Here is a 23,952-nt window from a genome sequence, read left to right as displayed (position 1 = left end):
TTTATGTTCTGTTGGAAGAGATGCCTGGTTTTAGTAACTAACAGTAAGAACAGTAAGAACAGTAAGCCCTCTTACTGTGCTTACCCCAGTCCAACGCCGGCATCTCCACATCTTTAGTAACTAATGCAAGGCCAAGATTGCACTCCTGGTTGAGGTTTAGCCTCTTTCCTTGGTGAGGATCAGCAGTAAGGAGCACTTCAGCAGTATTCACATTGAATCTCCAAATGATTCATACATTATCTCCTGCTATTGCTCAACAGTTTCTCCACTCCAAAGTATCTAGCATGATGGAACATTCACATTGCAGTTGCCACTGTAAAATATATCTGGAATTAAGAATCTACTGATGACCATGAAACCATTGTCGATTGTTGGAAAAACCCATCTGGTTCATTAATGTCCTTCAGGGAAGGAAATCTGCTATCTTTACCCGGTCTGGCCTACATGTGACTCCAGAGCCACAGCAATGTGGCTGACTCTCAACTACCCTCAGGAAACTAGGGATGGGCAATAAATGCTGACCAGCCAGTGACGCCCTTGTCCCACGAATGAATATTAAAAAACTGTAATATTTCAGGCAGTACAAGGGCAGCACTGCGCAAATGTCTTCATTCTTACAAAGAACAAAGAAAATTACAGCACAGGAACAGGCCCTTCAGCCCTCCGGCAAGCCTGCACCAACCATGCTGCCTGACTTAACTAAAACCCCCTATCCTTCCGGGGACCATATCCCTCTATTCCCATCCTATTCATGTACTTGTCAAGACGCCCCTTAAAAGTCACTATCGTATCCGCTTCCACTACCTCCCCCGGCAATGAGTTCCAGGCAACCACTACTCTCTGTGTGAAAAATCTGCCTCGTACATCTCCTTTAAACCTTGCCCCTCGCACCTTAAACCTATGCCCCCTAGTAATTGACTCTTCCACCCTGGGAGAAAGCTTCTGACTATCCCTAATTGCCCTAATTTCAGTGAAGTAAATGTTGCACAGTCTGCATTAATTTTTGCCTACCAACCAACAGCAACAAACCCGTTAAAGTTCTGCTGGATTCATTTTAATATATACTTGTTCTTGAAAAATTAATCTGAGGCACTCTGCACTTACTGCAATCTCACCACAGAGATGTGGAAGAGTATTCTCACCTTGGATATTATTTAGCGATTGGCACACAGTGAAACATGCTGATTGGAATACCTCTGGCAAAAAGCAAACTGTGCCCTTGATCCGCTAATTTCTATTAAGAAAATATTGCAGGGAGTATTGAGAATCAATCTAGTGGCTAAACAAATATGCTGTGTAAATGAGGGCTCTCCTAAATACGGGTATCCATTGAAGTGTGTACTCCATAGAATAGAGACGGAATATCCTTCCAGAATTAGCATTACAAAAGGAGCCAACACAAAAACTAAACAAACACAGAGGAAAGCGTTGGCTGAAACATTTCATGTGCAAATGTGGCTAGAATTTGTGAAACGATGTGGAAATAAGAGTAGAGTGCTTGCCACAGAACTTACAATTCTATGTTTTTATTGCAGATTCAGCAGCGGACAGTCAGGACTCGGGGCTGATCTGTCTTGGAAGTCAAAATTCTTCCCAGGAAAGCAATTGATTCTCTGCAAATAAGTAAATCGGGAAACAAATCTCCCTTCCAGTTTGACTCCAGATTCCTTGTTATCTTTGTTTAAAATATTAACTTGTTGGAAGTATTTTCTGCCCTCACAATGAATGCCTTAAAATAGCTGTGTTTTTTCCCCAAAACGGTTCTCACAAAGTTTACTAAAGAATATTGTCATGTGAAACCTGCAATCTGTTGAATAATTTGTAGCTCTAGAGTTCTGTGGGTGTACAACAGTTAAAGTCTTTCCCCTAAACAATCCCATCCCAAAGTTTTGCTTTAAAGTTCTTCGCTGATAACTTTGTGTTGTGTGGAATCTTGTTATTACTCAGAAGTAACCCTTCATATAACAAGGAAGCCGCCTGCACCATCCCATTGCTTTTGTCAAAAGAACAAAATGATTGCGGCCCCTAATCAATAATTTGGTCATCACTCATGGTGAAGCCAAACCTAGCAATTTCACACTTGGCTGACTTTTACCGAACTTATGTAGCCTTGTAGTATTACAGTTATGATGTATTGTTTTATACAAAGAATCCTGGATGATCTAAATGGGTATATCAAAGAAATTTACAACCAGTTTCTCTACACCAACACGCAGTTCGTCAAGTACAGACTGAATTGAATTTTCCACAGGATTGATTTTATTTCTTTCTGGTTCACTCTGCAGTTTGCTTGGAACGAATCTAGTGGTTGTGATTTGTGGCATATTGTGGCATAATCAGTAATTAATATGTCAATAAACAGTAAGTGTTTTGAAACGCTTGACCAGTGACTGACACAAGCTCTGGGAGTAGCCAAGAAAATTGCATTATTCTATCTTAATGTGAAAAATGTTTCCGTCCAACATTAGCACCAATCCCTGGAACACCAGCTCCTTTATTATTTCTTTGCAGTAATATCAGCTATTTGTCACAGAAAGGAACAAAACTGAATGTTATTCCTTCAAATATTTGAACTTTTAATAATAGCCTTGTCTTTTGGGGACTGAGAACTGCATGAACACTTATGATTTAAAAGGCAAAATATCTTAATGTTCCTGTTTTTTTTTTCTTGGAAGAAGAAAATAAATAAATCGCAGCTTCAAACCTTCACTGATCTATAGTGATTCCGTAGAACTACTCTATAAATTTGAACTGTTGGTTATGAACAATGGCCCTACATTGAAACTCCCAAGGTCCAGGATGAGGAAGTCAGTACACAAGTCAATAATAAAAAGCAGAAAATACTAGAGACACACAGAAGCCCATCAGCGTGAGAAGGCAAAAGGACAGGGTTGGCCTTTTTTCAACTGGGAAGTCCTTCACAGAACTGATTAAAATGAGGATGGGGTGGAGGCAGAGTGGGCAAATGAAAAGATCAAGAGTACTGATATAACATGACAATTATTTTAACACAGAGACAGGTACGGATATCACTAACTTGCACACAGATTTTAAAATGTTATGGAGGTACAATAGCATGGTGGTTCTGCGTCGGACTAGCAACCCAGATGCCTGGACTGAAGATTTAGAGACATAGGTCCAGATTTTCTGTCTCTGGATAGTCAAAGTCCAGACGGTACACCCCCCCCAACTTCCACAGATGTTCTATGGGACCCGTTGGAAGCCTCAGTGCAAAGATGCCAAATTGCCCATGAGGTTTGTATTTCCGATGGGCAATTCCCGTGCTCTCCAAAAAGGTCTCCAACTTTGCGTTAGAGTCAGAGGGTGGAAATATTTCCAAAAAATGGCCGAGTGTCAGGTTCTCACTGAAAACTGGCATGTTTCGCTCCAGAGAAACAGCTTGGTTTCCTCACCAGACCTTATGACACTTTGTCGAAAGAAAACAGCGGGGGGGGCGGTGGGGGCTGTTTCACACCATTATTTTGAGGGGTGGGGCCTAAACACACTGGCAGAGCTGGCTGCATTGAGATTAAGGGCAACCCAATCAGACCAAGAAATAACCTCCACCCACCACACTACGGAGGTCTCAGGGGTTCCCTCCCACTCCCACATTAACACAAGCAACTCTCTCTTTCCCCTCCCAACTGTAATCACCAGCATCTCCTTCTCTCTTACACCCCCCCCCCCCCCCCCACCCCCTCACTCCCCCCACCCTCCTCCAAACAGTAATCACCAGCATCTGCTTCTTTCTCTTCCCAACAGTAATCACCGGCATTTTCTTCTCCCTTCATTGAACATTCTCCCTCCCCACTACACATACATGCCCTCCCCATGAGGCTCCACGAGGTTGGTACTGTCTGATTGGCATGGTGCTAACCTGGCAGTTCCAACCTGTGCCAAGGTGCAGTCATGATGTGGAGATGCCGGCGTTGGACTGGGGTAAACACAGTAAGAGTTTTAACAACACCAGGTTAAAGTCCAACAGGTTTATTTGGTAGCAAATGCCATTAGCTTTCGGAGCGCTGCTCCTTCGTCAGATGGAGTGGAAATCTGCTCTCAAACAGGGCATACAGAGACACAAAATCAAGTTACAGAATACTGATTAGAATGCGAATCTCTACAGCCAACCAGGTCTTAAAGATACAGACAATGTGAGTGGAGGGAGCATTAAGCACAGGTTAAAGAGATGTGTATTGTCTCCAGATAGGACAGCCAGTGAGATTCTGCAAGTCCACGAGGCAAGCTGTGGGGGTTACTGATAATGTGACATAGACCCAACATCCCGGTTTAGGCCGTCCTCATGTGTGCGAAACTTGGCTATCAGTTTCTGCTCAGCGACTCTGCGCTGTCGTGTGTCGTGAAGGCCGCCTTGGAGAACGCTTACCCGAAGATCAGAGGCTTGGTGCAGTGCCAGGACATTGCCTAGCCATGTCCCTCTCCCCCAGGAGCTATACTCAACTTTGTGCCCCGGGGGATCCCCAAGACAGGTTCACGTCTGAGCGAACCTGTTGTAAACCTCATCAACATGATGTTGCGTTGGCGAGATGTGAAGATCTAGTGGGCGTGTACCTGATTACATTGCTGGTGAGGGGCAGCGGAAATTGCAAATCCTGCCAGTCTTACCCAGTCTGGCCTCTATGTGACCCTTCATTGCCCTCAAAAACATCTAAGCAAGTCACTTGGTTGTATTCAATAAGGGTGGGTTACTGCCTCCCTTTAAAGCAAAATTAGGAACACACAATAAATGCTACCACATCCTGTGAATGAATAAGTAGTGAATGGGGATGTACCAAATTAGGTGATGTACAAAGGTAATCTTAGTCAAACTAATAGACATTTTTAATAACTAAAATGGAGTAAAGGAGCAGCAAAATGAAAAGGTGTGAGTGGAATTAGGTGAGCAGAAAACTGTCATGATCTGACGTTACCGATCTTGGCATAGTCAAAGTTGAAGATTCTAAGAAGACAATATACTGTTCGTGAATTTAGTACTGGCTTGGTTAGAACAATGTAGGAGGAAAACTAATAGAAAAATAACAACAGAGCGTTTGAATTATCAATCAGAGATTAGGAGGACTATTCCAGCAGATAAAAGTAGAAAATTAACAGTGCATTCTGTAGGAGTAGCCTTATTCAACAACTTATACAGCTGCCATGCAAAAGCATCTGCAGTAGCAGCTGTCAATTAACTCCAAAGCCATATGGTGAAGTTGGAAACCAGATACCAATCTTTTTACTTAATACTAGATGTTTTTACAGAATGCAACATTACATATGTCTGCCTCCTTCCTAAACAACACCCAGTACCCCAGCAGTTTTTCTTTATACTCTTTTTAAATAAAGCAGTAATCAATAAATTTAAAAAATGGCAGGGGTGATAGCCCATGGTGGGGCATTGTAACCAAAATAGAATATCAAAAGGAAACTTAATGTAATTCCCTGGGTGATGATGCATCCCGTCCCCGTGGTGCCCAGCGGCCGCAGAAGACTTCCGTGTGCCGGTGTACACTGGCGTGCTCCCTCTCCAAGGCCACCCAATCGTGAACGTAGCCACAGTCGAGGGGCAGACAGTCAGGTCAGAGAACCTCCCTCCCGACCGTCCACTTTCTGGATCTGTTAATGGCCAACTTGGCCAGGCCCAGCAGCAGGCTTACGAGGAGGTCCTCCTCCCTCCTTGACCAAATCCGCACCGGTTGAGTCTTTTTTTATACATGCTCAAGGTATTTAATCAACTAATACCCTTCACCTGTGTATTCTTAGCTTTCTTAAATTAACAGATCCCATTCTTTAAATTCAAACATTACACACGGCAATTCCCAAACACATCAAAGAAAAAAGAAAAAAAAGATTTTCCATACTCTGCATATCACAGAATACTAGATGTCCCTCTTCTACACCTCTATTTGTAGAGCAATCCGACAATATAACTTGTGTTGACCCAGTTTATCTTAAGAGATCTTGGTCAGAATTTTTCGGCCGTTCACGCTGGTGGGATTCTCCAGCCTCACCGGCAGCGCATCTCCGCCTGCGGATGTCCTGCCGACATGGGGTGACATCAATGGGAATTCCTATTGACTGCAGCGGGACCAGAGAATTCTGCCGCTAGCAAACAACCTGCCACCTCCCGTTGGCAGGAAACACGTGGCTGGGAGGCTGGAGAATCTGGCCCCTTTTCTTTCTAGCATCTCTTTTATGCCAGCAAGATCAATCCTTAACCTTTTCTCAGTCACGTTTTGTCAAATGTACTTTACCTCTCCATCACATTCAATGGGCAACTATTCTCAGAATGCCCCTTGTATAGGATTTCCATTAAAATAGTTGATGTTATTGCATCTACCCGAGCCAGTGTTTCCACAGCTAACATACTTATAACAACCCTCCTCATTTTCTTAGCTTTCAAGGCCAACAACATTTTCCATTTTCACCCATCGAGAATATTATAAACCCAGCTGCGTCAGATGATTGGCATGGGAAGGGTCACTAAAAATGACTAATTTCATGTCCTTTGGATCATCCAAGGCTGAAAGCTTGATTTAATGTTTTATTTGTCCTTAAACATCCTCAATTGTAACGTGTTTCATCATAGTACTTAGTTCCAATAAATCAAGACTGCCATCAGCTCTTGTCTTAGCATATAAACAATTTAACTTTCGAATCAAGCTTCTTAACTGCTCTGTTTCTGCTTTAATTGTAAGAATATCTTCCTGTGATTGATGATTTATCAGGATATGAGTAACATTTTCAAGTCAAAATTGTTGATTCAAGGTTACCCCAGTCATTTTCTCCTGAATATCTAAGCCTATATATTTAAAGGCCCCTGAAGCCTGACTTCCAATATTAAATTCCCCTTTAATCTTATTTATAACAAATTGCTCAAATTCCACAGTATATTCCCAGAAAAATTAATCGCCATGCATCATAAAGATGCCTGAAAGTTCCCCTTTGTGGTACCAGTAGAACATTGCGAGACCTTTCTCTGCCAGTTGAATATAGCCGATTTTCAGCATGACAGGCCTAACTGGGAAATACCATACCCTTGAGGCTAATTCAATCCATAAATGTGTATGTTAAGAGTCCTACAGCTCCCCTTCTACATCGCTTGCCTCTAAGCAGTTTTGAAAACACTTCCCTCTGAAATTTTTCACCCTGCAAAATATGGATTTTATTTTGGTTGACCCATAGTCCTACGAATATGTGCCCACAGAGCTACGACAATTTCAGGATTACATTTCCCACTGTAGGGAAGCCCACTCTAGCATTTTAGTCCCCAAGTCTCTCTTTGAAACTGTAGCCTATACGTCCCATCTGGGAGGCTTTTTTTCTGTACATGTGATAAGGCCAGCTGCCCCCTATCTGCAACATTTTAAAAAATATTGTCTCTCTTATTAATTGATTTTCTAATTTGTTGGCAGCCACCAATTGTAAGGGTTTTTACTTTTAGTAGTGTTCCTAGATTGTTTTGGAGTCCTTGTTTTATTGCATAAATTAGTCAAACTACGCCTTCTATTTTCTCGCCTGTGCCATTTTGCACCACTGTTACAGAATCTCTCCTTCCTGTGATCAGAGGCTTCATTGCCAGTACGTGATTATTTCCTTGTGCAAGGGCCATTCCAGACCCACTATCAGAACTTGCACTGCATTTTCTTACTTTCCATTGTTTCACCCACTTTGCCAATCCATAGATCTTACCTCTTACCCATCATCTTGGACATCTGGCCAATATCAAACCCAATTAATTGACATGAATGTACTTTAATAGTTTGGATACATGTTGAGAATACTGTCTTTCCATCACACCCTACCACCTGACCAGTACCTTTCCATTCTTTCTGACCCTCTCTTTTATGGTATACTAAATCTCCAGGATTAAAGTTTATCTCAGACAGTCTTACATAGAAACTTACATGGAAAATGGAAGTAGGAGTAGGCCATTCAGCTCTTTGAGCCTGCTTCACCATTCATTATGATCATGGCTGGTCATCAAATTCACTACCCTGATCCCACCTTCCCCCCTCCCCCCCCCCCATATCCCTTGATCCCTACAGCCCCAAGAGCTATATCTAACTGTTTCTTGAAATCACACAACGTTTTGTCCTCGACTACCTTCTGTATAGTGAATTCTACAGATTCACCACTATCTGGGTGAAGAAATTTCCTCACCTCAGTCCTAAAAGGTTTACCCCTTATCCTTCAACTGTGACCCCTAGTTCTGGACTCCCCCACCATCGGGAACATTCTTCCTGAATCTACCCAGTCTAATGTTGTTAGAATTTTATAAGTTTCAATGAGATCCCCTCTCACTCTTCTAAACTCCAATGAATATAATCCTAACGGACTTAGTCTCTCCTCATATGACAGTCCTGCCATCCCAGGAATCAGACTGGTAAACCCTCGCTGCACTCCCTCTATCGCAAGAACATCTTTCCTCAGATAAGGACACCAAAACTGCACACAATACTTCAGTTGTGGCCTCACCAATGCCATGTACATCCCTATTCCTATACTCATATCCCCTCGCTATGAAGGCCAACATACCATTTGCCTTCTTCACTACCTGCTGTACCTGCACGCTTACCTTCAACAACTGATGCACGAGGACAACAAGGTCTCGCTGAGTATCCACCTCTCTCAATTTACACCCATTTAACTAATAATTTGTCTTCCTATTATTGCTACCAAAGTGGATAACCTCACATTTATCCACATTGTACTGTATCTACCATGTATATGCCCATCACTCAGCCTGTCCAAGTCACGCTGAAGTATCTCTGCATCCTCCTCACAGCTCACCCTCCCACCCAACATTTTATCATCTGCACAATGGAGATAATACATTTAGTTCCCCTGTCCAAACCATTAATATATAATGTGAACAGTTGGCGGTCCTAGCACAGATCCCTCTGGTATCTCACTAGTCACTGACTGCCAATTGGAAAAAGATCCATTTATTGCAATTCTTTGCTTCCTGTCTGCTAACCTGGTTTCTATCCATCTCAAGACATTACCCGCAATCCCATGCGCTTTAACTTTACATAGCAATATGCTATGTGAGACCGTGTCAAAAGCCTTCTGAAAGTCTAAATAAGCCACATCAACTGGTTTTCCCTGGTCAATGCTACTAGTTATATCCTCAAAGAGTTCCAGTAGATTTGTCAAGCATGATTTTCCTTTCATAAATCCATGCTGACTTTGGCTATACCACTGCTTTCCAAATGCTGAGTTATGAAATCCTTGATAATGGACTCTTACCAACGTTTCTACTACCGACGTTGGGCTCACTGGTCTATGATTCTCTCGACCTCCCTTTTTGAATAACGGGCTTACATTAACTACCCTCCAATCTGTAGGAACCATTCCAGAGACTAAACAATTTTGGACAAAGACCACGAATTCCTCTACTATTTCTATGGCCAGTTCCCTAGTCTTAAGCGATGCCATCGAGTTCTCTGAATTTTCACCAAGATTTCTGCCTTAATGAATGCCCTTGTGTTTGCACATATGCATTCAATTATGCAGACAGAAAGGAACAGATTATAGCTCCTTATAGGGTGGGGGACTATCACAAAACACAGAAGATATTTTGGGATTCCTCCCACAGACCAATTGAAAAGGACTTCATTCCCCAAGCATTTAAAGCAAATTCTTTCCATGGACTGCCCATGCCAGGGCAGTTATTAGCTTGTAGTTTGGGTGACTGCTAAGATCTTATGGAGCCTCATATCAATCACCGCATGATTTCTTTCACAGAGTCTATTGCTGTTCAGCTGCGGTTTTCAAGACCACAATATTTAAATTTTTGCACAGTCTCTATCCATTTTTCTATAATTTTATCTACAGTCACCCTTTTGGCCTGACTATTTATTATTGTAGAAAGACTGAATCTAACTGCCATGTCTATAAAATGCAAAAGTGCATGTTTCTGTCCTTGTCCAACACCTTTAAATCCATGGCTACTACATTAAGGTCTCGTCCCAATAGGAAACTTAGAATCGACCGTGGCAGCATCCTCCGACACTTTTTACATCTATCACATTTTTCACTGAGCCTTGTACTCATCATCAACCACCCTTGTGTTCTTTAGCAGAATGTTTGATCTCTGGCAAGGACTCGCAACTTTGTGACAATGTCTATGTAACTTTAAGACAAGTTGCTTTTCTCCCCTTCAATTTCTTTTCACCTGATGCCATTAACACTTCTTTAACACTTTGATTAAAAATGGCAAGTTTGTTAAGGGAATACAATAATACACTGATTGGGTAAACCACAGATTGTGATTTTTCCAAACGTAATTGTTCATCGTGTTCCAAGTCCAGTTTCATTTGTGTCTTTTTCTTGGAAGGCCTGCTCAGCACCAACGGTATCTCACTGGAGATTACATCTGTACCAATAAAGTGGGTTACTCTAGCTATTTTGCACGAAATCCCTATTATTTTCAGTAACCTCAATGTGTTGTCATCCCCAAACCCTAAAACAAGTAGAACTTTAATACTGCCTGACCTTATTTAAGTCCTTACTACTGAGAGAATCTAAGTAACATTTTAATTAATTTATTCCACACTGTCAAGGTGCAATCACTATCCAACACGGCACAAGTAAATGAATCCGCCACTCGTACACTCATTACTGGACTAAAGCTTCTTGTGACTAATACAATTCCCGCAGACTGATCATTATTATTATCTTCAACTTTTAAATTTGCTGTTCCATATGTCATTTCGAAAACTTTGCTGTTCCGCTTTGGGAAGTTCACCGCACTATGATATCTGAAGCACTGTTAACAGTTCAGTATGCATTCCTGGGTGTTCATTTGTCTATTATTATTGCTCCAATCTTCTTGTCTGCCAGTTCTAAAATGCTTTCATCCTCATTGCTTTTGTTTTTAACTCTTCTGTTGCACTGGCATCTGCACTCCATAACTGAATGATCTCAAAAGTCGGTGAGTCTTCCATCCTTTGTGACATCACAGAATGTCCCATTTGTGCCATCAAAGCAGCTGAAAATAACTGCTTCCTCGCGATTGGGTTTTAAATTCGCAGACATTTGATCCAAAAGGGTCTCTTTTTTCTGAGAACAGAACACCAGTTAAACAGGAGCTTATCCATATGTGACACTTCAGCACAATACAGCAATTTAAATGCAAGCACTAAATAAGGAAGCTCTGGATTGAATTTCTTAAATCTATACGCTCTGTTAAAGTTCATGAAGTATTCCTCTCTGGAATGACCATCCATCTGTCAGAATCTTTTAAGTCTGACCATGCCTCGTAAGCATTTAATAAATCAGCTTTCTTGTAAATTTCATCCATGAAGCTTAATAGAAGGTCCATGCCTTCCTCAATATCCAACTGATGGGCATCCAATTCACAAAATACTTAACTTCAGAGCATGAAGTCTCCCCTCCACCTTCACCCCATTTCCATTTATTTCATTTCATTTCTTCTCATTCATCCATTTTTATCAGCTTTCATTATAACTTCTATTTTTCCATTTCTCCAATCTCACTCTCCACCTTTTCTCCAACCCCCTCCTCCCCACCCCTTCAGGGCAACTGCTACATTCCTTGGGTAGTCCTTAACAATCTGTACCTCTGTTCTGCAATTCACACATTCCAATCACTTTTAGTACCTTTCTCAGCCTTCATCACCATTTACACTTCCTTCGTCCTACTAAAGCCAACCTCCCCTCCCCCTGCCCCCAACCCTCCTAGTATAAATCTTGTTGATTTTCTTTACTCTCAGCTCTGACGAAGGATTATCCAGACTCGAAACTTTGGCTCTATTCTCTCCCCACAGGTGCTGACAGACCTGCTGAGATTTTCCAGCATTTTCTGTTTTTGTTTCAATTCCAGCAAACACAGTATTTTGCCTTTATCACAAAATGCTTTGCTTCAGTTCTTTTATTAGGACGTGACAATGCCAAATACCTTGTTTTCTCTTCGGTAAGGATGTAACCCGTGTCCGCATATCCACTTCATTTTCCACTGGTCATAAGGTTTGGATTCAGAGAATATCAGTGGGTAATCATACCCTGATAATTTACACTTAATTTCAGCCATTCTTCACAAAAGGAAAACAGATTACAATCTTCTATCTGAAAAAAAAATCTTAGTTTCCAATATACATCTTTAGGCAATCATTCTCAACCACAGTGTTATTTCACTCAAAGCCCAATGATGAAGTAGGAAACAAAACACCAATTTTTTTACTTAACATTAGATTTATTTACTTAATGCAACATTACCAATGTCTGCCTTCACATCCAGTATTCCAACAGTCTTTCTTTATATGTGTTCATGGTACTTAATCAATAAATGATTTTCATCTCTGTATCCTTAACCTTGATAACACAATTAACGTACCACTAATAACAGCTATGTACCTTATACAGTACCTTCCAATTTTGAACTGGGCTCCAGCCTTATGCTTTCTATATTTCATTACAAAATATGGTATGGTATAGTCACTGTACCTTAATAACTAGATTCCATGATGATCCTGAATTTCTGTCCTTAGCTCCAGGTATGCTACCACACTGTGATGTTTAGAATTAAATTAAAATGTTAACAAATTTGAATTGTTCCACATTAATTATATAACTCACCATTGTTTTAAGACACTAAAACATATAATTTTATTTGATCAGGGAAAGAACTTAGGCCTAGTACTTTTTAATAGATCTCAACCCCGCCTTTTCTCCCTATCCCTCAGTTCCTAGTTCTTTCACCAAAAACATAGTAATTTGTCCCTTTATGGTGTCATCTTCAATGGATTTTCTTTTGGCAACATATTGTCAAATCAAATGCTTTTGCCTATTTTATTACTTCACTCTTAAAAACACAGGCTAATGATGTTGAACGGGTGTCAACTGTCCTCTGTAAATTTCCCCAAGTGTAAGTCTAGATAGTAATATTAGTCTGATGAACCATTGGTGTTTGACAATCAAGTCCCACCCTGTTCCTACCTAAAGTTCACATGCTCTCACTTCAGCAGGAGTCATAGGAATGGGTAGGAGCCATTAGTCCATTCAGCCTGGACCACCATTCAATTAGATCATAGGAACATAGGACTTAATGCAGGAGTGGACTATTTATGCCTTCAAGCCTGCTCTGTCATTCTATAAGATCATGGCTGATCTATTAGTAGTCTCAATTCCACTTTCCTGCTTGCCACCACTGCCCCCCCCTCTCCTCCCCCCTCCCCCCTCCCCCCAATACCCTTGACTCCCTTGTCCATTACAAATCTATCTAGCTTAGCTCTGAATAAATTAAATACCCAGCTTCCACTGCTTTCTGGGGAAGTGGATTCCACAAACTAATGACCCTCTTAGAGAAAGTGTTTTTACTCATCTCAATCTTAAAAGGGAGCCCTCTTATTCTGAAACTGTATCCCCTGGTTCTAACCTCCCCATCATGCATGATCTGAATACCACCTACCTACCTTTGTTCTGTAACCCTTAATACATTCCCTAACTAAAGTCTATCAGTGCCAATTTTTACATTTTCAGTTGACCTGGCCATTTTAAAAAAATATTTCATGGGATATGCTACCAACATACAGGGTAGCATATCCCATTAAATAATTTAAAGAATGGCTCGTGAAGGTCAGTATTTGTTGCCAGTCTCTAATTGCCCAAAAGGTGAGAAGGTGGTGATGAGACACCATCTTGAATGACTGCAGCGCACGTGGTGTTTGTACACCTACAGTGCTGCTGGAAAGGGAATTCCAGGATTTTGATTTTGTGACAGGCAATATAGTTCAAAGTCAGGATGGTGTGTGGCTTGGAGGGAACTTGCAGGTGGTGGTGTTCCTTTGCATATGCTATCCCTGACCTTGGTAGTGGTTGTGCGTTTGGAAGGTGCTGTCAGAGGAGCCTTGGTAAGTTGCTGTCCTCGAGGAAATCTGGAAAACTTTCCTGTAAAAAGCTTTTGAGGGAAGGTACAACAGAAATCATGGTCTTTATTCATCATTTTAATTTTTTTTTAAATGTAGATTTAATTATTCCTGTAACAGAAATACTGATGTATGGAAATATTATTGAATTCCAAATGTATTTTGAAGTGGCCAGTCCAAAAAATGTAAAATTATTTATCTAAGGGAAAAAATGATGTTCTATTCCCCAGGGTTGTGAATAGAAGCAGTTCCACACCTTCTGATCAATAAAAATATTCAGAAAAACTTGGCACAGCAGAATGTACAGAGATCTCCTGTATATAAGCTTTGTACACTAAAATATTATCATAAATATATATCAAAGTTGCGTTGGTTTTGAATTTAGGCAGCTATCCAATTTAAACTTTGGAATCGCATTTTTTCAATTTGAAGTAAAAACTGCATAATTCTGAAATATTTCATGAACATAGAAAATCTAAATCCCAAAAGCAAAGTTTCACTTTGTATGTCAAACTAGTGATTAGAGATTGATTTCTGCAGAGATGAAACAAATACTTTCAATTTAAAAATAATAAACTTGGTATGGCTGATGCAACTACGTAAATAGCTGGTGGCATATATTCTGTGCACATTAATCAGCAAACTCTCGCTCATCTAACTAAGTTTGTACTAACCTTGAATAATACCTGGGCCGACTAAGCAGGGTGGCGGTCTGTACGATGTTAGGCTAGATTGTGGAACTGGTTTTAAAGTCGGTCCCTTAACATAATAGGCAGCATTGTGTCAAGTAAGGAACTTAAATTACTGCAAAGTTTAAAATGCATGTCAAAGCTACAAAACTGGATTTTTTTTCAGGTGAGTGAAAAGGAGCAAACTTTTAGAATAAAAAAGGCTTTGTGGAACAACACAACCTTTAAAGATGACTGTTGAATTGTGGAGACGTTTGCACACGGCATTTTAATGGATGGGAATCTTGGACTGCTATTAACATAAATAAATGCTTACTTTTCTCAGCTAGTTTGCTGCCCCGTCCTTCGCATCTGTTGTGCCCACTCTCAGGTCTCTGATGTATCCAAAGACAGTTGTCAATCTAGTTGACTTCCTTAGTGTGCCCCAGAGTTTTCTGTGTAAAACCCGTAGTTTGGGGATTTATACACGTCTGTGGGGGAATAATGTAAATGAGCTAAGGGCCAATTGTCCATGGAACTCGCCACTCTGTTGGCATGGGAAAGTTAGGTAAGGTCCAGGTTCGTCCTTTGCAATCTCTACTTCACGTGCAAAACTTTCTGGACAAGTTCGCAGAATACTGCGGATGCTGGAAATCCGATCGAAAAACAACAAATGCTGGAGATATTCAGCAAATCTGGCAGCATCTGTGGAGAGAAAAACAATGTTAACGTTTCAGGTCGATGACCTTTCACCAGTACTCGGAACATGTTTTTAGCTCTAACAAAGCGGGTTCGCTCTCGTCACAGATGCTACCGGTCACGTTGAATATTTCCAGCATTTTCGTTTTTTAAATTTCAGATCTCCAGAACTCTGCAAGTATGTAAGTGGTAACTGAGCTCTTTAACCTGTACACCAGAAGGTAAACCTTAGGAGCTCTCGGGTACCTAGGCAAATACAACACTCCCTGGAATAAATACATCACTGATGCAGATTATTGAACAACCAGTTGATCTAATACAGATTCCATTTTAAATTTGAAGTCAAACTTCTTGGGGCCATACGAAATCTCAAATGACCTTAATAAAAAAGCGCAATGTTCGCCTTTATTACTGACTGCTTCACCCAAGTTCAATATCCACATTCTAATTCTACAGGTTAAAGAGAACCCGGGTTGCCCCAGAATCAACAGAAAGATGATAGATACGCACTTTGTAGAGGGATTCAACCACTAAAGACCCACTTTTTAAATTTTAAATTAATTTACGGGATGTGGGCGTCGCTGGCCAGAGCAGCATCTATTGCCCATCCCTAGTTGCCTTTGAGAAATGAGAAAAGAAAGTCTGTCAAATTACATATTATCTCCTGTATCGACCATCTACTCCAGTTTCAGTGGTTTATCCCGTTATAATGTTTAAAACTAATAACGTTTTATCTCTATGCTAAAGCTCAGCCTGTGATCGCTGTGACTGTCAGAGGATTGTTAGTGGCAGTATAAAGATATTACTGACAAAATCCTCAGTATAGACCATGGAGGTGCTGCGTTTTAAATCGGCGTCTTACTTTGCTTCAAATTATTAAAATTAATAACTTTATTTAAATGTGAAGCCAAGGTGAAAGACCCACATTCCGCGCGTGACTCACAAACAAGGTTGGTAAAGAATAATTGACTAAACTGGGTTTTTTAAAAACCTGAAGGTTGCCGGAGGAGTGGAGCGAGGAGTTCCACAGAGGCAGAATAGGTTGAAGTGAGCATTGATTTCTTGAGTGAGAAGGAAGGGAGGAGGTAACGGGTGTCGGAGCACAATGTCAGAGCTCAGCGTAAACCAGGGAGCAAAGGCCGAGGTAAGAGGACAATTAAGGTTGCCAGGGAGAGAGATTTGAAGCTACCAGAGAAGAGAAGGGATTGCCTATCAGGCAAGCTCTTCCTCCCCACCCCCAAACACTCCAGCTGGTTTCGTATGTACGAGTGCTTAATGCACTTTTATCAATAATGCTTTCAAACCTCATCCATATGGTCCCAGATAGAATAAAATTTCATTTTGTTTAGATTGACTTAAATCGCAGACGATGGCTTGGTTCCCAGAGGAGCACTTTCTCACGGGTTTCAGGTGTGTTGTTTCCATGAATGTGAAATCATGCGGCATAAATTCTGCCATTTCGAATCAGCGTTGTTTCCTATGTATTAACTAAATGTTGCAGAAGGTGATGATTCTATGCAATGTCCAGTGCATCGACTGACCAGACAATATTGATGTAAGTTACCGTGGTTTAAAACCCTGTACATTTCATGCAGAAATATAACCAATGCGACCTTCGCCCTCAGCCCCATCTCAATATGAAATAAAGAACTTGCCCCTTATTGCCCATAAAGTTTTAAACAATATTTCCAAATTTACAATATAAAGATTAAACAACTTCGCGCATAGTAGATTTAATTTAGTGTAGACTGGACATTGATTCCTCACATCCTTAATCCCAGCTATTAGTTTTATGGATGTATGAAGTTGAAAATAGACAATTAACATAATGTGTTTGGAAATTTATCGCTCTTTTAAAATGGGGTACATCGCTCCTTTTAAGATTGGGAAGGAGTCTAAATGTGAAAGGGGATCTGTATGAAGTGATCCATTAGCTCTATTACCGAGCTTCCAGCTCTCTCGTTTGCCTTTAATCCCTTTTGAATGGAGTGAGCCCCGCCCTTTCTCTGCACCTATATCTCCTCCTCCAACCACTCGAACTCATTGAGAATTGTTTGATTGTGGAGTTGCTTTCAACTCTTAAAGAATGAAGGGGAGAGGTTTGCGGGGGGGGGGGAAATGATTTTCGATCCTTTCATACAAATCGTTTCACTTGAGTGACTTGAAAGAACTGCTTCTAAACATCGAGGCAGTGAAGCTGGGATATACATGAACGGCACTCCGGCTCCTGAAGTCAGGTTTGCCCTTGCTCCCGTGCTTTGCCAATCGCTTCAATCTCATTTTCATCTTTCAGAAAAGAAACTCGGGGGAAATCCACCCGGGTGTTGCAGAAACACAGAACTCCCAACTGTAAGGTGGTTACCATGAATAGCTATGGTCCTCCATACCTGTATGTACCCACCGCGTCTGCCCGGGGAACATCTCAGAGAACTCCCAAGTGCGCTCGCTGCCGGAACCACGGGGTGTTGTCCTGGCTCAAAGGGCACAAACGCTATTGTCGCTTCAAAGACTGCACTTGCGACAAGTGCATCCTTATTCTGGAAAGACAGCGGGTCATGGCCGCTCAGGTGGCTCTCAGGAGGCAACAAAGCAACGAGAATCCTTGCAACCTGGTTCTTCCCGAGGATTACAGAGCCATATATTCAGCCCCGGAGAGAGCCGAGGACTCGGCGCTTTCGGATAGCGTGTGCTCAGCAGGTACAGGCAGCAACAGAGCTGAGGGGACCATATCTGCAGACTCTCTACTCTGTCAGCAAGCGGGTAAGAACACAGGCTAGAAATACTTCAAGGGTTTTCACAACTCATTGTATTTGAACAGCCCGAAATTACATGGGGAATAAGTAATATTTTTACATATCAATTACTATAAGTGTACTGGTCCAATAGAAAACACTTCCCCGTGGTCCACACGACATTTGTGAGTCTCGCTCTGAAGTTAAATAGTTGATATTTTCTCGTTGTTTTCGGTGGGAAAGTAACTAAGACATTCTTTCATTGAAGTCTCTCCATCATCTCCCTAATGTAAACAAGGAAGCTAAACATTGATACAGCAAGTTATCAGGTCTCAGGATGTTCCAAAGGTCTCGCAACTGATGAGAAATATTTTTTAATGCAATTACTGTCATGGAGGCAAGTTTGTCCTAAAGGGGAGTACTTAATCAATTGACATTTATGTTCTTGTATCTATTCCGAGAAAGGGCGTTTACTATATTCTATGTCCCCTGTTGCATCTATTCCAACAATTGGCAGGTTGCTGCCTTCTATTATCCCGCGATTTGGACTGATTCCAAGGTTGAGAAATTACTAACGTAGGAGACGACAAAATGGGATCAATTTGCTTCTCCGCAGGGACATTAGAAGGGATATATTGCCAAAATCTACGCCCGGGTGCATTGGATCAGAAAATCGGGCGGGCTTCCTTTCCACTTTCCACCCGCCCAATTTTCCAATCTACATGGCGCCCAGGCATCCCGCTTCATCTGGACTGGCGCAAACTTCGCAAATCAGCATCATCTGAACTAGACCGCTGTAATGGCGGACGCCGACACGTTGGATCTTTGTAAACAAACATCTTAATATTTTGTTGCCGCCAAATGCCCAGTTTTATAGGTAATCAATAATATTCAGAGCTGAGCAGTATCTCGTTCTGTCTCTTCACCTTCATCTAAGTCTAAGGTGAAGAGACAGGAGGCCAAATTTGTTCACTCTACCAAGGCTAGTTATCACAAAAATACTTGAAAACGATTTCATGGCTACGTGAGCATGAATTACCTGTGTCCAATAAAGCGGCAGGAACATGCATTTTAGTTTAATGAGCAAAGAGAAAGAGCGGCACAATATGCAGCCACTGCAACAATCTGGATGCTATTTTAACTGAACAATCACTGGCAAAGCAAGCCACATTTGTTATCCCCTTTTTCTACGAACACTTAAGCGTCTGATTATTCTTACTGCAAATTGGCTTCCTGCTTGTTTTTCCATGTTAATTCTTAACATAACAAATCAAAGAGCCGGCTAGTTCAAAGCCATAAGACTCTGGTTATGATAATTGTGCAGGGTGAAAAGGGGGATTGATCTGTTTGGATGACCCGCGTTTACCGTTTCAGCCCCAGGGACGTGATTAATCACTGCAGAGAGCACAGGGATTAAAGGATCAAATTGCCTGGTTACAAGTGAAACAAAGAGAGACCTGCTGCTGGGATAATTTCCAGCTATTTCTTAAAGAGAGAAAAAAACAACCCGCACTTTTATGGACTTCTGTTATTCCAATTAAACCGTACATGACTACTTCAGTGACACATTATCACAACGTGCCATTTACAGAATTAAAATATATAAGAGAAATTGATTCCTGTCAGCATTCTGTAAATATTTCCTAACAGCGATGTTTTAATTCCACATTCAGAACATCACTGCAATGTTTGGGAGTTAATTGGCGGTTTTTATTTTCTGAATTAATAATTAAACATTTGGCTAAGGGGAAGTTGTATTAAAGGTTGACAAATGAAGCCCTCAGGATAAGTTATGATGCTAAGGGAAACGGTGTCCTCTGTAATACCCATCAAACTGTAACCAGTTTTAGGATTTATTGATTTATTTATCCTTTCACTCATTGCTCCAGTCAATGTAACTTACGTTTGAATGTAACTAATTGTGTATATTTCATAATTCACAAAAATATTAAACGTTGAAAACAAGTGCAAATTAATCCTAATTCGGACCTCTAAATTACAATGGAAAAGCATTGTTGTAACCCCTTCAAGTAAATATCAAGATATTACATCCTTAAACTTCAAATAAATTGCCGGATGATATTTTGCTAAATTCTAAACTTCCTAGATAGTTCTTTTGGTGGGATTCGGAGCTAAATTCTGTTTAAAAGTTGAAGCTCAAAGTGAGACTCGTTAGTGTTCTTACACCTGCAACAGACTTTTAAAAAAAGACTTTTATTAGGAGTGTAGATTTCCCTTAAATAAACTCCATCTTCCTTATTTCAAATATAAGATGCAACTATATTTTAAATATAACCTTGCATTCCAACTTCAAAAAAGACCTGTGGCGGGCCTGCTTCCCGCAATCTTTAATTTCTTAAAGTCAAGAAAGGTATACTGTTTTGGTTGATTGGGCCGATAGATAAGGGTGTAATTGAATGTGGAGAAATTGGAATTGTTACATATGCACTGAATTATAAAACTTTGAAAATAATATAGGTGCAGACAAACTTAAAGGTTCGAATGCACAAAGGTGGAATGGCAGCCCAATAACGCAGTGAAAATGTATACGGAATCCTAGGTTTTATACAGGGGAGTACAGTACAAAGACAACGTAATGCTAAAATCATACAAATGGTTTCTCGAGGTACCATGAGTGCAGGTACCATGAACTGAACAACCTTGTTATGTTGTAAAATTCTAACATCTTGGAAACTATAGTGTGCACCGACAAAAAAAAACCGCAAATAGTATTCAGGATATATTGGGGAGTTTACGTACATTAGTAAGTACAGATGGCTTCAAAAGTATTTTAAAGTAATTTTGTTTCGTGACCCAATGCGCGCAGTACATTACGCTGATTGAACGGGAGCATTTCACTGGACCTACTACATCGCCATGTACCTGCCCTCTCCATTTCATGCAGGGACGTGCGGCGGTGTGAACGTGAATGTTCCAGAGTTCAGTACCCGAGTTTAAAGTTAATCTAGGTCTACACTTGGAGAAAAGTAATTCCCCAAAAGTATTATTCTGAGGAATGTATTCCGGTATGTTACTATGCACAATAATGCAAATCATTCATTCACTACAAAGTTCTAATTAAAATATTGTACCTATTTATTATCAGATGAATATGAAGATGTCGGGAGAAAGGCTGATGAGAAGAACCAAATGAAGATTACGGAAAGTGAGGAAGAAGAGGCGGTTTCATCCACAGATCCTCAAAATAGCGACTTGCTATCACCCCTTCAAGAGTCCGGCAATGAAACAGAGCGGAGGAAGGAAAACAAAGAACAGATTAAAGGTGCCACCGGAGATAATTTCAATGACATCAGGAAGTTCTTGAAGTCAGAAGATATGCTGAAGGACGTGGCTCCTTCAGGAAAATCTAAAACACCCCCCATAGAGGTTCTGGCCAAGGTATTTCCGAATCAGAAACAGTCGGTGCTGGAGTTGGTGCTGAAGGGTTGCAACAATGATTTGGTTTCAGCTATTGAAACCTTACTGACCAGTACCACCAGGCGATCTGAAAGTTCGAAGAGTTCCAGCAAAGCACAGACCTCTAAGGACATAGCTGACTACAACTCTGGTCACTATCCTTTATCCTCTACAGCTTGGTCTCTGAGTTCTGCCTTTAGATCCCCGTCTGACCCCTTCCAGGTATCCCCAAACAACCATAGTGTTGTGGCAAGCTTGCCCAATGTCAATCAGACGATTACACAACCCAGTCACTACCCAGTGCCAACCCTTTTCAGACCAACTTTGTCTGGATCTCATCCCTTTGTTTCCAGTGAGTTTGCCCTATGGAGCACCATGACCTTCCAGCACCCTAGCCTAAGGCAACAGTTTACTTCCCTGGCTCATTCTACTAGTGCCCTGTTGGGCAGCACCACAATGATCCTTCCTGCCCCAAATGAGACTTCCCAAAAATCATCTGTCTGTGATGGGAATCTGGCAGAAAAATCTTTGAAAGCTCTCGAAGAAAGGCAAGAAGGTAAAAATTAGCAGAATGGATTTCAAACAGATTACCTGGGCCTGCTCTGTTAAACTTTCATAATGAATGTTGGGACTGGTTAAAAAGAATGCCCTGAAGAACACATGCTCACAAAGGAAATCCTGAAATGGACATTGTAAGATTGATGTCCATCCCAAATACGTGTAACAACCTCTCCTTGTAATAGTCAATGTGACAAGTGTTCATTTTATTTCGAATTTTATCGCATTGAAAACAAAACTAGATGATGTTAGCTCAGAATTTAATGACCGTAAGACAATTTCATCATAATTTGTTTCCGATTCAACCTCGTAAAAGGGAAATAAATACCACCTTTTTTAAACAAATCAGCAGCTTGGTATATGGAATACAAATTCCATTTGTTTATTGGGTTTGAAACATAACACCAGAATTTAAATACAAGTGTGCATTGTATAAGTTGGTGTTGAGTGATATTCAAATTATTTTTTGGAGCATTATTGGTCACAAGTACAGTCATAGCACAGGGCATACTCAGCTACTTGAGATTTTACTTTTGGGCCCTAGTTTCCAGTCTATTTCCAAGTTATTCCATTCAAATCCTCATCCTTTGCATATTTGGCATGAGAACTATATCATGGGTAGAAAGCTTGCATTTTTCTTGCACCCTCATTGTATGCTGTTGCTGAATGTTCCACATTGCCTCCGTCAGACACACTTTTTCTCTAAAGTTATTTTAATTAGTTTTTATCAAGTTATCTTGCTAAATAAATATAACTTTTAAATTATCTTTTGACAACAAACTATAGCAGGAGCAATTATATAGTTTAAATATCTTCAAGTCGTTAGAATATGCGTTGTACATTTTAGTCAGATTGTATATTGTGTTAGGCGTTCAACCTTCAATGCATCGGCTACCACTGACTAGGCAACATATTTTAGTGAGCCCTTTTCCTTGGGCTGCTAACAGATTTACTCACCAGGCACTTCATTGTTGTAAAAGACAACCAGAAAAAGATATTAAGAGTTTGATCTGGTTACTGCTCTGTGTTGCCATCAACTTTAATGTTATCTCTCCTAAATCAACTTCTTAGAAATTGTTTCCAAACTGGCTAAGTTTAGAGATGTGAGCCCCAGCTACAGGAAAACTGCAAGAAGTTGGAGGTATGGGATAAAAGGTAAGTTTAGGTTTGTCTCATACTAATTTTTGTTACTTCTGAAAAGTTCTCAGGTACCTCATCTGAGGGATCATTTTCATGCATCAGCCTTAACAGGAAGCCTGATTTTTGTCACAACCCGGTATCCCTGCACTGCCTTTCCAGAAGGGGTTTTTGAATGCACGCAAGGGTAGGAAGTTTGGCTGTTTTTCAGTATGTTTTCCCATCCCAGAAATCTGAAGGCCATTTGTAGCTTCCATACTATCACCCTGATTGAGTTCGGGTCTCGTCCATTGTGTTCTGCCCTTGGGCAGATCCGAACTCAAATCACACCTGACATTCTTGAGCCACATTTTGGGAAGAGGAGCTGCTGTGTTTTCTCATCGGTGAAGGTGGAGGGAAGGGTTCATGCTCTGAAGTTGTTGAAGTCAATGTTCAGGGGTAAAGGGGCAGGTGTTGCACTTTCTACAATTGCATGGGAAGGTGCCGTGCTGTTAGCATTCCGCACTGGGGACCGTTCTGTCTGGTCCAGTCTTCCATCACAACCAACACATTATCCCCTGTCCACGGCACCTTCCCATGCAATCATAGAAGATGCAACACCTGCCCCTCAGACTCCTCCCTGCCCATCATCCCAGGGCCCAAACACTTTTTTCAGCTGAAGCAGCGCTTCAATCTGGTCTATTGTCATTACTGCTCCCAATGTGGTCTACTCTACATCGGTGAGACCAAACACAGACTGGGTGACCACTTTACAGAACATCTTCAGTCCGTCTGCAAGCGGGACCCTGATCTTCCTATCACTTGCCATTTCAACACACCACCCTGCTCTCCTGTCCACATGTTCATCCTCGGC

General features: G+C 41.0%; 1 protein-coding gene across 1 annotated transcript; it reads left to right on the top strand.

The window, feature by feature from the left end:
- The first annotated feature begins 17,618 nt into the window (after nucleotides 1–17,618).
- On the top strand, nucleotides 17,619–23,433 carry LOC144497751 (doublesex and mab-3 related transcription factor 3, truncated-like). The gene is made up of 4 exons (XM_078219189.1): nucleotides 17,619–18,015; nucleotides 21,094–21,960; nucleotides 23,034–23,117; nucleotides 23,411–23,433. Exons 1-4 carry the CDS (start codon nucleotides 17,619–17,621, stop codon nucleotides 23,431–23,433), a joined length of 1,371 nt encoding a protein of 456 aa, XP_078075315.1.
- The last annotated feature ends 519 nt before the right edge of the window (nucleotides 23,434–23,952 follow it).

The sequence above is a fragment of the Mustelus asterias genome, chromosome 8 (assembly GCF_964213995.1).
Source record: "Mustelus asterias chromosome 8, sMusAst1.hap1.1, whole genome shotgun sequence".
In the NCBI taxonomy this organism is placed as follows: domain Eukaryota; kingdom Metazoa; phylum Chordata; class Chondrichthyes; order Carcharhiniformes; family Triakidae; genus Mustelus; species Mustelus asterias.
Note: the sequence above shows the minus strand (reverse complement) of the source record. Positions and strands in the feature narration are given on the sequence as shown.

Coding starts and splice junctions, on each gene's coding strand:
- LOC144497751 (XM_078219189.1), top strand. CDS start 17,619: ATGAATAGCTATGGTCCTCCATACCTGTATGTACCCACCGCGTCTGCC. Junction 18,016..21,093: donor TCTACTCTGTCAGCAAGCGG/GTAAGAACACAG, acceptor ATTTATTATCAG/ATGAATATGAAGATGTCGGG. Junction 21,961..23,033: donor TCTCGAAGAAAGGCAAGAAG/GTAAAAATTAGC, acceptor TCAACTTCTTAG/AAATTGTTTCCAAACTGGCT.